Here is a 12,964-nt window from a genome sequence, read left to right on the forward strand (position 1 = left end):
ATCAATATGTTCATAAAGTTTGACTTGATAGACAATCTGTTCCTGTTGAGTATTTAATATGTTTAAATGTAAAGACCTATAACTACATTCTGTATCTCATAATATGTCAGCAAAATATTGGATTTCAAATTTCTTATTCTATTTTTAATTATAAATTATATCATAATAAAGTTTCAATTAAACATCAGTTACATACAATGTAGATCTCATACCAATCATGTTTACAAGGAAGTCTTGATTAACAAACAAAAGTAAGTTTACAGCTTGTGTATAACTGTTTCAAAGTTTTGTTACAAGTCCTGTATATGAAAAGTCCTCTCGGCAGGATTGGACTATGCTGGTACTGCTAAAACACGTTTTGCAATTATAGATAAACATAAGACTAACTTATAACACATAGAACTCTCAGGTTAAAACATATTTATGTTTTGAATTAGTATTATTTTCATTAGTATTGTGAAAGATATTCCAAATGGAATTAAAGTGAAGGCAAATGTAAGAAGATATACTGAAGATTGATTAAAAGGCAAACGAGTATTCGAGTACTAAAATTGTACTCTAGTACTCAGCCTTTTGAGCAAGTACTTGAGTACTGCAGTTCTCATTGCCTGCATCCCTACAAATAACAGTATTTTCGTTTTTTTTTCCTTCAATGTTATAATTCTGTAAAATCCACTCCTTATCATGCTTATTGTATATTTTTCATCCAGAAGATAAATTGAATTTTGCCAAGTATGTGCCATTGAAATTACAAATAAATCCCGAAGACTCATTATGTTTAAAACAAATACAACAAGGATACTCCAGTTCATCCTCTTTACTGATCAGTACTTTACTATCATGTCCATCTTTTGATATAACTATTATTCTATTAGATTCACATTCTACTACAATAATGTTACCATATGTATCTGTACAAAGTCCCCATGGTCCTAATAAATCCTGTGTATATTGCCAGATCTGTTTACCTGATTCATCATAACAGTATACTGCTTCACCATCATCATCACTATAGATTACTCTGTCATTACAATAAACAATGTACTCCAGGTCTGATTTACTCTCAACTTGTATTGACTTCTGTGTATTTCCTTCCAAGTCTATAATACGGATTTCATTACTACTCAAACCTACAGCCAGAGAATTATTGTAGAATGATAATCCCCAGCAATCTTTGTCTAATGTGATAACTTTGGTAACTGTGTCATTCTCCATATTAAAGATCTTAATGGCTGTCTCCTGAGGATAAGTTATGGCTATAGTGTTCTGATTGATCTGTGTAACACCCCAGGCTTCACCAGGTATAGGTAACTGTTTCTGTAGTTTGCCATCAGAAGTAAGTAGGTTAACTTCACCCCCAGCTTCCACTACTATAAATCTACCATCCATCAGACAAATTATGTCACTAGTATCCTTTTTTATGTTGATCTCTATCTTTGTCTCTATATTCATTGTCATGTTGTTTATGTTGGATTGTACTCGTGATTCTACTTGTGCTTTCCTCCTCACACTGGTTTCTCTATTCAAGTCTGTTTCTGTTTTAACAACCATTACATCTCCTAGGGATTCTAATGATCTTAATTTCTTTAGTATGGTTTCTATTTCATCATTTTGCTTCATTTTGATGTCAAAAGCTTTTGTCCTGTTATCTTTTTCCAGATTTTCCACATAATGTTGATATTGGTGTACTTGTTGTTCAAGCTGGTGTATGCCTAGAAATGAATGAAGTTTTGAAGTATGTGTTTCTATTCTATGTAAATGTTCTTGTATTTTTTTTAGTTTTGTCTTTTCCTCTTTACATTCAGAAATGAAATCTCTTGCTGTTGATTTTTCCTGATCCCAGAGGTCGTTTGTTTCTTGACATAACTTTTTCTCAAGGTGATCTAAATGTTTATTTATTTTCTCCCTAATTTTGTGGAATGATTTCTTTATGCCTTCACATTGTTGTTCTCCAGTTTTGATGTTTGTTGATTTATTATTTACCACTTTATCCAAGAGATGTAAGATGGAGTTGAAATCTTTCTCCACAGATTCTTTGGATTTTTGTATCTTAGTTTTCTCCACAACACCTGCCAAACTTTTTATTCCTATACATTTTGAATGGTTGGTAGAAATACATTCATCACAGCAAGGCATTAAATGACTAGGACAGTACAAGTTGAGTTGTTGACCATGTTTGTCACATTCTGTTTTGATAGCTTGGATGGAGGGTTTATAGCTTTTGATATCAATAGTTTTATGATCACGAGATGATTTTATTCTTTTATGATGATCAGAACATGTTGAACATAATCCTTCATCACAATTGTAACACCAGATGTCAGCTTTAGTCTTTACTTTTCCTTCTTGACAAGGTCCACATGGTATAGGCTTACTGCTTGCCATGACCTACACATATATAAATAAAATGTAATTTAGTTAGACTAATTGACAAGATTGACACTGTATAGATAGTTTGGACGCCATGACCTGACAATATATAAAAATTTAGTTAGTCAGCCTTAGGTCCGTATGGTATAGGTTTACTATACAGATATGGACTAATCAGGGCCTTTTATAGCTGACTATGCGGTATGGGCTTTGCTCATTGTTGAAGGCCGTATGGTGACCTATAGTTGTTAATGTTGTGTCATTTTGGTCTTTTGTGGATAGTTGTCTCATTGGCAATCATACCACATTTTCTTTTTTATAAGCATGAATAAGTAAGTGTTTGATAGTTATGATTGTTATACCATTATGATATTTTAAAATAAGTGAGAAAAAAAAACTACTTATGGTTTGCTTAAAGTCACTTCCAATTGACATTTCTCAAGGTTTTAGTACTTCCTAACATTCCACATTAGAAACAAAAAAATAAGGCTTTTGTTTTATCATGTTTCAGTTTGAAGTTATAATAAATAAATCTTCGATTCAAACATTTCAGGGGAAATAACTCCAATTTGTCATAGGATTGCTGCATGTTAAATGAACCATATTTTCATCTCAATAACCCAAAATTTTTACCCCTGTCCTGTCATATTTGAATTTGTTAGTTTCAGCTTTTACAAACAAAGGTCAAAATCTGATTTTTGTTTCAATTCTGTGTGAAAATTAAAGTATGTGTTAAATCTGTTTTAATTTGAGCAAATTGTCGTTTACCATAAACTATTGTTCTATTTTGATGATTTTGACATGATGTCACAAATCTTTTCTATAATTGGAAGAAATTATAGATTTGGACAAAATTAACAAAAAAATGGTGTATGCTACAATAAAAGGAAAACATTACAGACATAAATCAAACTTAAAGGGCACTAGTTGTCAAATTCGTGCTCACTGATTTGACTCAAATTCTCATTTTCAGCTTATAATAAAATTGACGGTACTAATTTTCTTGCACCAGATGCGCATTTCGACAATACATGTCTCTTCAGTGATGCTCGTGGCCAAAATATTTGAAATCCAAAGCTTATATAAAAGATGAAGAGCTATAATCCAAAAGGTCCAAAAAGTATAGCCAAATCGTATAACATAGTAAAACTTATATTCAAATAAAAAAAAGTTCTAAAAATTAATAATTTGTGATGCACATAAACTCCAAATTATGTATCAATATTTCGTGTGTATTTTAGTCAAGACGCCTTCTAAATAACCACCAAGGAGACCTTCTGAAGACTGTTGACAGTTATATAACCCAATATTAACATTAATAAAGATTCATATAAATAGCAAACTCATGCAATTAGATTTTTTCTAGGTCTAGTTGCTTTCATATTATAGGTTAAAACAATATGAAAATAATTGTTTCTACCTGTATTAGAATTAGTTTTTGTAGATTGAATCAGTCAATCAAATTAAAAGTCTTTATTAACACCGAAGATTTTACACAGTTATCTCCCTGTAGTGTTAGGTACCACCTCAACACCGAATCTTACGACTCATCAGATTATTCAAATGGAATATTTATTACAAACAATATTAACAATATGCATAAATAAAAATAGGTGACGTAAATGATGGCTTACCCTTGTTTCACTTTCAATGTTGACATACTTATCTTTTCTTAGCTGAACATGTGTAGTTGATGGGTAAACCTTCTCAATTGAAGAGGTTCAATTGGAGTTCACATGAATACAGATATACACACTAAGTGGAGAGGGATCAATGTAAGTTGTTATAACTTATCCTATCCACTTTAAAGGGGCACTAGCTGTCAAATTCATGTTCACCGATTTTCATCAAATTCTCATATTTTATTTATTACATTGTAAAACATTTATCCAAACTATTAAAATTATAAAATAAACAACTAACAGGGCACGGGAATGAAAAGATGAAGCTTCGTTTCGTGTGTAATTTAGTCAATACGCCATCTAATTATTTATCGAGTTGACCTCGAAAATCATCCGATGACCATATAATTATATAATCGATGTAAACATAAATAAAGATACAAATAGATCAAGCAAACTGGTGCTGTTGGATTTTTATAGGTCTATTTAATATCATATTAAAGATGAAAAATAAATATTTATCATCGTTTTCACCTATATATTTTGTGGATCGAATCAGTCAATTAAATGATTTACCTTTGTTTCACTTTCAATATTGACATTCTGTTCCTTTAAATAACTTAATACATACAATTCACGTGTTATTCATTTCAGGCTAAGGGGTTAAATTGTAGTTCACATGCATACGGATTCATTGAGGTCGAGTTATTCACTTGCAAGTGAATAATTCAAAATCAATGTTTTTTAGCTTATTTTGACAAAATTGAACCATACTTGCTTCTAAAAGCTAATTATCATTTCACTATTTGCATTTCTTTGTTGATTGAGCAAATAAAAATAGATATTAGATTTTTTATACATCTCGTAGCTAGTGCCCCTTTAAATAAATATGTTTTAACTATAGATTTAATGAAATTAACTTGCAAGTGAATAATTTATTAGTGATGTTTCATTGCTTATTTTCACAAAACTGAACTGTACTTACTGCTAAAAGCCAATTTTTATGCCCCACCTACAATAATAGAGGGGCATTATGTTTTCTGGTCTGTATGTCTGTTTGTCTGTCTGTTTGATCGTCCGTTCGTCCAGATTCAGGTTAAAGTTTTGGGTCAAGGTAGTTTTTGATGAAGTTGAAGTACAATCAACTTTAACTCATTCGCCCCTAAGAGATTTCTGGAAAATCAGGCATTTCCGAAAATTTGCAATCATATGCAAATTATATGCAAATTAGCAGACTCTTGATGCTGTAACTACTGCTCATCTATTAAACTATGTATTGCAATTTGGGGGCGGATGGCATGGGTGGGGGGTGGGGTGGCAGGTGGAAGATTTTCTCGTGGGTTTGAACCCACCCCCACTGAAAAATGGTCATTTCCCGTCTATTTTCCGATTTTAAAATGACCTTGAGAGGTGAACATTAACCAGACTGTGTTTCTTTGTCATTCAAGTATTACCCTATAGTTACGGCAGTCTATGCATGCTAACTGGGAGTATATGGGACTTAAGTGTCTTGCTGGCGAATTATTATCGTCAAGCCAGGTCTGCCTAAATGTCCGTTTTTACGGATTTTTGACAAAACGGTGACCTAGATTTTACAGACTAGATTCCTATTGGCCATATTATACCTCTTTGTGTTCCTATACCACCTATGCATGCATTTGCGATAATAGTTTATACCTACAATGACTACCAGTTAAGAAGTGGCCATCAAAAGATGCCCACCCCCACCTGATTTTGGCTACTTTTCACGTTTTTCCGATTGAACTCTTAAACGGCTTTCAACGTGCCATATTTTCATAAACAGACGTCTGAGAAGAGTTTATGGACCATGAACTGCTTGGTTAAAGTCCCTGCTATCATGACAGTTCAGGTGGGGCAGTTCAAAAAAGGTATGGAGGGTCATACGGGCCATCAAAGAATGGTTGTCGCCATGACGCATATAGGCGTCATTGGGGGTTAATGGGTGAAACGATTTGGTCAAATTTTTTTAATTTGACTTCTGTTAGGTTTGAGGGTCGTTTTGGGGTGTAAAACTGACCAATACACTCTTTAGAGGTTGAAAATCGGGAAATTTTTTTTTTTAGTTTAAACGATTTGGTCAAATTTTTTTAATTTGACTTCTGTTGGGTTTGAGGGTCGTTTTGGGGGTGTAAAACTGACCAAAACACTCTTTAGAGGTTGAAAATCGGGAAAAAAATATTTTTAGTTTAAACGATTTGGTCAAATTTTTTTAATTTGACTTCTGTTGGTTTTGAGGGTCGTTTTGGGGGTGTAAAACTGACCAAAACACTCTTTAGAGGTTGAAAATCGGGAAAAAAAATATTTTTAGTTTAAACTATTTGGTCAAATATTTTTAATTTGACTTCTGTTGGGTTTGAGGGTCGTTTTGGGGATGTAAAACTGACCAAAACACTCTTTAGAGGTTGAAAATCGGGAAAAAAATATTTTTAGTTTAAACGATTTGGTCAAATTTTTTTAATTTGACTTCTGTTGGGTTTGAGGGTCGTTTTGGGGGTGTAAAACTGACCAAAACAGTCTTTAGAGGTTGAAAATCGGGAAAAAAATATTTTTAGTTTAAACGATTTGGTCAAATTTTTTTAATTTGACTTCTGTTGGGTTTGAGGGTCGTTTTGGGGGTGTAAAACTGACCAAAACACTCTTTAGAGGTTGAAAATCGGGAAAAAAATATTTTTAGTTTAAACATAGTACACATGTTCCCCATGATATGATCTTTCTAATTTAAATGCCAAATTAAAATTTTGACCCCAATTTCATGGTCCACTGAACATGGAAAATGATTGTGCAAGTGGGGCATCCGTGTACTATGAACACATTCTTTTTATTTCACATTTTCACTTTCATTAATGATTGAACAAAAACAAATTCATATTTTAGATTTTTTCTATATCTCATAGCTAATGCCGCTTTAAAAATGAAATAATCAAGATAGATAAAAATAAATACAGGTATAGAAGGTGTTATTATTGTTTACAGCAGATAGTGCAATTTGTTGTTGAATAAAAATTAAAAAAGTAGGTGACATAATCTCTGTCAAGTTGAAGGAAATTGTAAATTACCTTTTAGAAAAATTTCAAATCATCTGTTTGTACAGCATTTAGATCCATTTAACCATTTTTCTTTGCAGTTTCCTAAAATATCCTCTTACCAGGAAGTGATTTATGACGTGTTTATACTTGATTCAGGTTGTCAGAAATATTTAAATGACATTGATTAAACTTGACCTATATAATGGAAAAGTACTGATAATAGCATGGCCTTTTAAAGGATTTAAATCTTTTGTTCAGAGGAATATATTTTAAATTTTTGTTACATGAATATTTTGGTTGAAAATATCTGTCTTGATTATTGTTTTTCTTTCTTTTAGGGTGGTATAGAAATATCAATTAAAAATGATGAAATGTGTTCATACTTTGCCAAAATGTAGTATATATTGAGATATGTTCAAAAATACATGTATAATAAAAATGATTTTCTTAGCTACAGGTGGCTACAAAATAACACATTTTATATGGATAATTATGCTGGAAAAAACATCATTATGTGATAAGAATGTAAACTACATGATAGAATTATAAAATAAAACACGGAAGAAACCTTGTCGTTTCAGTGCAATTACTTAAATATGAACAGTTCAACCAATGCTTTTGAAATTTAAATTGCTGTTCCTGATCAGGACCTGATGAAAAAATGGTGGTCAAAATTGATATTAACTATATTCTTTTTATTTGCCCCTAGGCATACTCTAGTAATATGGCTGGTCAAACAATCATGAAAGAACCTTTCAAAATACATTAAACTCCAGGGGCGGATCCAGGATTTTAGATTAAGGGGAGGCGCAAATTCTCTATTTACCAAGTGTAGCCAGGGGAATTTTTTTTAGGGAAAATTATTGAAATATTCTTCTGAAGGAAGCATACTACTATAAGATTTTGCTAACAAAAATTTCTGCTTTTCCCCGTGATTATTAATTGTCCTTTCATAATATCTGTTTTTAATTTTGTTTATTTTCGGAGGTCGTGCCAGACTTTATATATACTGTGTTCGCCACAAACCACTAAAATCAGAATAAGATGCTTTTAGGAAGTTAATTATGTTTATTTTCTGGGGATCCCATGCATGTAATACGGTACATTAATTCTTAGGTTGCAAGTAATCAATATATATAGACACAGAGATACAAATTATAAACTAACCTTTCGCTTGAAACAGTATTTCTATCTTTCATGAAGGTTATTAAGAAAGAATCATAGGTCAGCTGATTAGTAATCATGTTGATTCTGTTAAACTGACTGTTTTATATACTTTGAATGTTAAAAAAAGATGGAATAGTCTCTTCTGATACTTAAATAAGTTGAAGACAACCCATGCTTTGCAAATCTTAGGAGGAGGGAGGGGGCGCACGCCCGCCACGCCTAAATCTGCCCCTGAACTCAGTTTGTTACATCAATTTGACAGATCACTGCTTGTTTTAATTTCTGATCTAAATCTCTAAATTTTTAAAGAAACAAAAATTTCCATATGCACAATAAGGACATAACAGGCACTCTTGGTGCCCTGTTCATAGGACATTGCAGCCATGTTGGTTGATTATCAGGAACAAAAAAACAAAAGCTTTATAAAAGATACCTCGGGAATCATTAAATGTAAGCTTGGTTTAAATTGGCCCTGTGGCTTTGTAATTGTTGAAAATGTTAACGACAACAGTAGCCAAGTGAATACAATAACAGTGTTATTTCATGCCCTCATCGTAGCTAAGTGTGTTGTGTGTTACCCTTGTCCATCCTTCTCTGACCCATACATCATCATGTACTTTCCAAAAATTTAACTTTAGTTTGCCTCAACCAAATGTTATAAAATTTCTACAAAAAAGTTATTAACATAAAACACAGATTTAGTTTGAAATTGGGTGGTGTCGCTGTTATCGTTCATGAGTTTTTCCCTTTAATAAACTAAAGTTGCTGAATAGTTTGTTGTAATTCTCTAACTTTAGTTTGCTTCAACCAAACGTAATAAAACCTATACATGGTGCTCATTACCATTAAACATAGATCATGTAAGAAAGTGGGTAGCATCACTTTCACTGTTCATGAGTTATGTCCCTTTCTTTAACGTTTGCTAATGTGCTTCTTTAATACATATATATTTTTTTTTAAATGATTAATATTATAACACTATGTTGACCGCTGTACCCCTATTTTTGGCATTGTTAATATAACAGGATTGAATGCAACTGTCATACCAGCTAGAGGTTTAGCTGTGTTTAAAACCAGGTTTAATCTATCATTTTCTATATCAGAAAATGCCTGTAATAAGACAGGAATATGACAATTTTTAAACATTCTTTTGATGTGTTTGAGCTTATGATTTATGCTGTCAGAATGTACTTATTATTTTTACTACAGAGTTTAAAAGTAATGGGGGTCAGTAAAGGATTTAAGTGTGAATCTACTGTGTTAGTTTACAAGGCCACATGAATGCCCAAAAATGCTGCATGTCTCTATGTTTTTATTGTTGAAAAAGAAAAAGCTACATTTTTACTTTAGTGAATGATTGATGTAAGCTTCTAATTTCAGTTATAAATGTAATTCAAGACATAGATTAGCATTAAAGTCAATGGGAGTTAACAGTCTTTACCAAGTGAAACCTGCATCTGGTTGTGTGAGTTAACTCATGCATATTTACAAGTGGAGGCAGCTGTGGCCTAACTACATCTCCATTTTTTTATATGGGTTGTAGCTGTTTAAGCTTCTTTGGAACATTCATAGTTACATTTATTTGAAACTCTGTATGCATTTAGTTTAAAGACCTTTTTAAGCCTTTCCTGAATAAATTAGACCAAAAATAATGTTGTCCAAATAAAGTTTTGGAACATCTATATTGATGCCTTTTTGTTTGTTTTACAGGTGACAGGATATTTAACTAGCATTGCACAACAGTTATCTGTCTTGGAAGGAAGAAGCTCTATGGGAAAACTTTTATGTGATTTACAACATCAGATTATGATTATGGTTAGTACATTCTATCTTATATAATTTAATGTTAGAGTGAATCTTCATACAGTATTATCAATTTATTTTATGTTTACATGGTGACCTGTTTAGTATATCCTTTATATAATAATTAAAAAAAAATAAAATATACATAAGTTCCATGAGATATAAGAAGTTTATAGCATTGACTATCTCAAAGTATCCAACATTTAAATAAGAAAATATTATATTTTATTTTAATATTTTACATCAAAAGAACTTCAGAAATATTCTGAAGCATTCACACCATTTTCTCTTGGTGTGAATGCTTCAAAATATTTCTGAAGTTCTTTTGATGTAAAATATTAAAATAAAAGATTTTGTCAAAAACATTAATTCTTTGAATTAGATGGTCAACTGTAACTTCAACATATTGTTCCGTATTTTTTTTCTTTTTTGATACCTTCTAAATTTGAATAAAAAAGTGCAATGTTGTGCATAAGAAGATGTTACAATTTTGGCACTGGCTACGGTTACATGGAAATGTAACAATAATAAAAATATTATTGTTACATTGGAGACTAATTGCCGGAATGCAAAGTTGGGTGAGGAACCGATTAATTACAAATGTAACAATAATTACTGAGGCTACGGTTACATTACGTTATTGTTACATGAAAAACAGCAACGTACGCTAGATTGATTAAACTTAAATCTTCTTTAGTTGTATTGCTTCATTCTTTCATATGTACTAAACAATACTTGTAATTTAATACCAGAGACATATTATATGTCTCTGGTAATACTGATAAATAATAAAATATCATTATTCAACAAATGGTGTACAACTTGAATAGTTTTACTACGTATTAATGGTTTTGATGTTCTTAAAGATACTGCTCAAGATTAGGAGTGTGACTGTCAAAGGCGAAAAAATATAGTTAAATGGTTTCACTTTTTTAAAGTATTTAACTGCACCCCTACTCTTATTACTGTCATTATACTTTGGACCAATTTTGTTTATGGTGAAAAAAATAAAACTTGGGATGCGTTTTAAACGAAACTGAAACAATATCAAGACATACATTTCATACAGCTTTATAACTTGACGCAAATTCATAATCAAAAGCAAAGTTTGCTAACTGTAACTTAAATACTAAGAAATTCTGTATGTACACGTATCCGTGGAGGACGTAATTTCGTTCTTCAAAAATGTGTCGGACTTAAAAAACAACTTACTGGATTTGTAGAAATTGTCATTGTAAATAAAAAAATACAGTTAATAAATGTATGTAATAAATGTCCTCAACTTTTATTATTTAGTACATATTACTAGTCCCATCGTACATTGCTTTTTTCATGTAACAATAACGCAATGTAACCGTAGCCTCAAAAATTATTGTTACATTCGTAATTAAACAGGTCCTTACCCAACCATGCATTCCGGCATTTAGTCTCCAATGTAACAATAATATTTTTATTATTGTTACATTTCCATGTAACCGTAGCCAGTGCCTACAATTTTTCTGTCTTTTCAGTGTCCACTCACCAAACAGATGATACTGAACATCCTAGGAAGTATTTTATTAGTACCAGTTACCATGGAAACATTTCCATCCATGTATGAAATACTGAACGAAGCTTTACTGAACCATGTCAATACTGTGTTTGACATAATACCAGTGTTCTTAAACTGTTCTAAACATATCCTTTATATAAATCTTATTGATAATAACCATGCAACAATGAAATGATTATCCACTAGCTCCAGTGTTAAAATAACTGATGAGGAACTAAAAACATTTCTTAAGTCAATATGGATAATATTCCTGTTCCAGTCCTTTGATTGCACACATATTTCCCATTTCTGATATCTTTTGATTAAAACAATTAAAAATACCAAAAATAAAACAATTCAACAGCTTGCTATTTCCGGATGTGTTTTCCAGAACTGATTTCTCACTATTGATAAAAAAATATTTTAGAGAGCTTATTATAAGTAAATCAAGATATTATGTGTATCTAGAAAAAATAATCTTGAACAAAAACTTCTGAAAATGGCTAATCATCTGGATACCCTATTTTTCTTTAGATTTAACCATGAGTAGCCATTTATTTAGTCCCATATAGAAGATCTTAGAATTTAACTGAACTTATAGTTAAGGGGAGATAACAATTTTATGAATCTTGCTATTGATATGAATGTAGAAATGTAAGCATCCTACTATTTCATTGTTTTTTTTTATGTAGCAGATTGAATCCAAAAATGTTGTCACAAAAGACAACATTATTCAATTGATTTTTATTGCAATGCAATAGTTTTTTATCAACTTGTTCACCAGCAACATCAGGACAAGTTTATACATCAAGTAAAACATTGTAGGTTACATTTTGCGGTTAATGCAGTTGACCAGAAGTTCTATTCTTATTTAGGCAATATAGGAAAGGTGTACTGACATAAGTGGTCTATAAACACATTAACTCCAAATGGAGCTTTGGTTAGTAGAAGCCGTATTAACTATGTGTATCGTTGAGAAAAATGTAAAAGCATAAAAATATAGTATACATACCAATACACATAATTAACAGCGCCAGGTGATGTTTCATAGCCTGACCGGTTTCGGTCTAAAAAGGACCTTCATCAGAGGCAAAATGGTGGATTAATGTTTGCACCCTATTTATATAGTCTATTAGATATGGTAACCGGCGGTTCAGAGTTAACCAGCAGTTGAGTAAACCGGCAGTTCAGAATTAACTGGCGGTTGAGGAAACTGGCAGTTCAGAATTAACTGGCGGTTCAGATTTAACTGGCTGTTCAGATTTAACCGGCGGATTAAAGTTATCCAGTGGATAAATATGTGTCTGGTTGATATCTAAACAGGTTCAATTATCCTTTCAGTGAAAAATCCCAGTGGGATTTTCCATGGTTACAGTTATCTATATTTAGCTAATGTACATGTTACAGTAAACTTTTTGACATGT

The 12,964-nt window shown here is 31.7% G+C and overlaps 2 protein-coding genes across 2 annotated transcripts in view; one reads left to right on the forward strand and one right to left on the reverse strand.

Annotated features, from left to right (window-relative positions):
- The window catches only part of LOC143058809 (uncharacterized), a 28,050-nt gene extending 16,299 nt beyond the window's left edge, over positions 1-11,751 (forward strand). Inside the window, exons 8-9 of the mRNA XM_076232272.1 lie at positions 9,917-10,021; positions 11,521-11,751. Coding sequence (XP_076088387.1) covers positions 9,917-10,021; positions 11,521-11,736 — 321 coding nt within the window. The 3' untranslated portion in view covers positions 11,737-11,751. The remainder of the gene's footprint in view (positions 1-9,916; positions 10,022-11,520) is intronic.
- On the reverse strand, positions 123-7,196 carry LOC143058806 (uncharacterized). Its single transcript, XM_076232262.1, has 2 exons — positions 7,070-7,196; positions 123-2,388 (listed from the first exon to the last, which is right to left on the reverse strand). The coding sequence occupies exon 2, from the start codon at positions 2,383-2,385 to the stop codon at positions 703-705; it is 1,683 nt and encodes a 560-aa protein (XP_076088377.1). The 5' UTR covers positions 2,386-2,388; positions 7,070-7,196; the 3' UTR covers positions 123-702.
- Positions 11,752-12,964: the final 1,213 nt, after the last annotated feature.

The sequence above is a fragment of the Mytilus galloprovincialis genome, chromosome 1, assembly GCF_965363235.1.
Source record: "Mytilus galloprovincialis chromosome 1, xbMytGall1.hap1.1, whole genome shotgun sequence".
Classification (NCBI taxonomy): Eukaryota; Metazoa; Mollusca; class Bivalvia; order Mytilida; family Mytilidae; genus Mytilus; species Mytilus galloprovincialis.

Bases quoted from the DNA above. Each gene is read 5' to 3' on its own strand.
- LOC143058806 (XM_076232262.1), bottom strand. From the start codon at position 2,385: ATGGCAAGCAGTAAGCCTATACCATGTGGACCTTGTCAAGAAGGAAAA.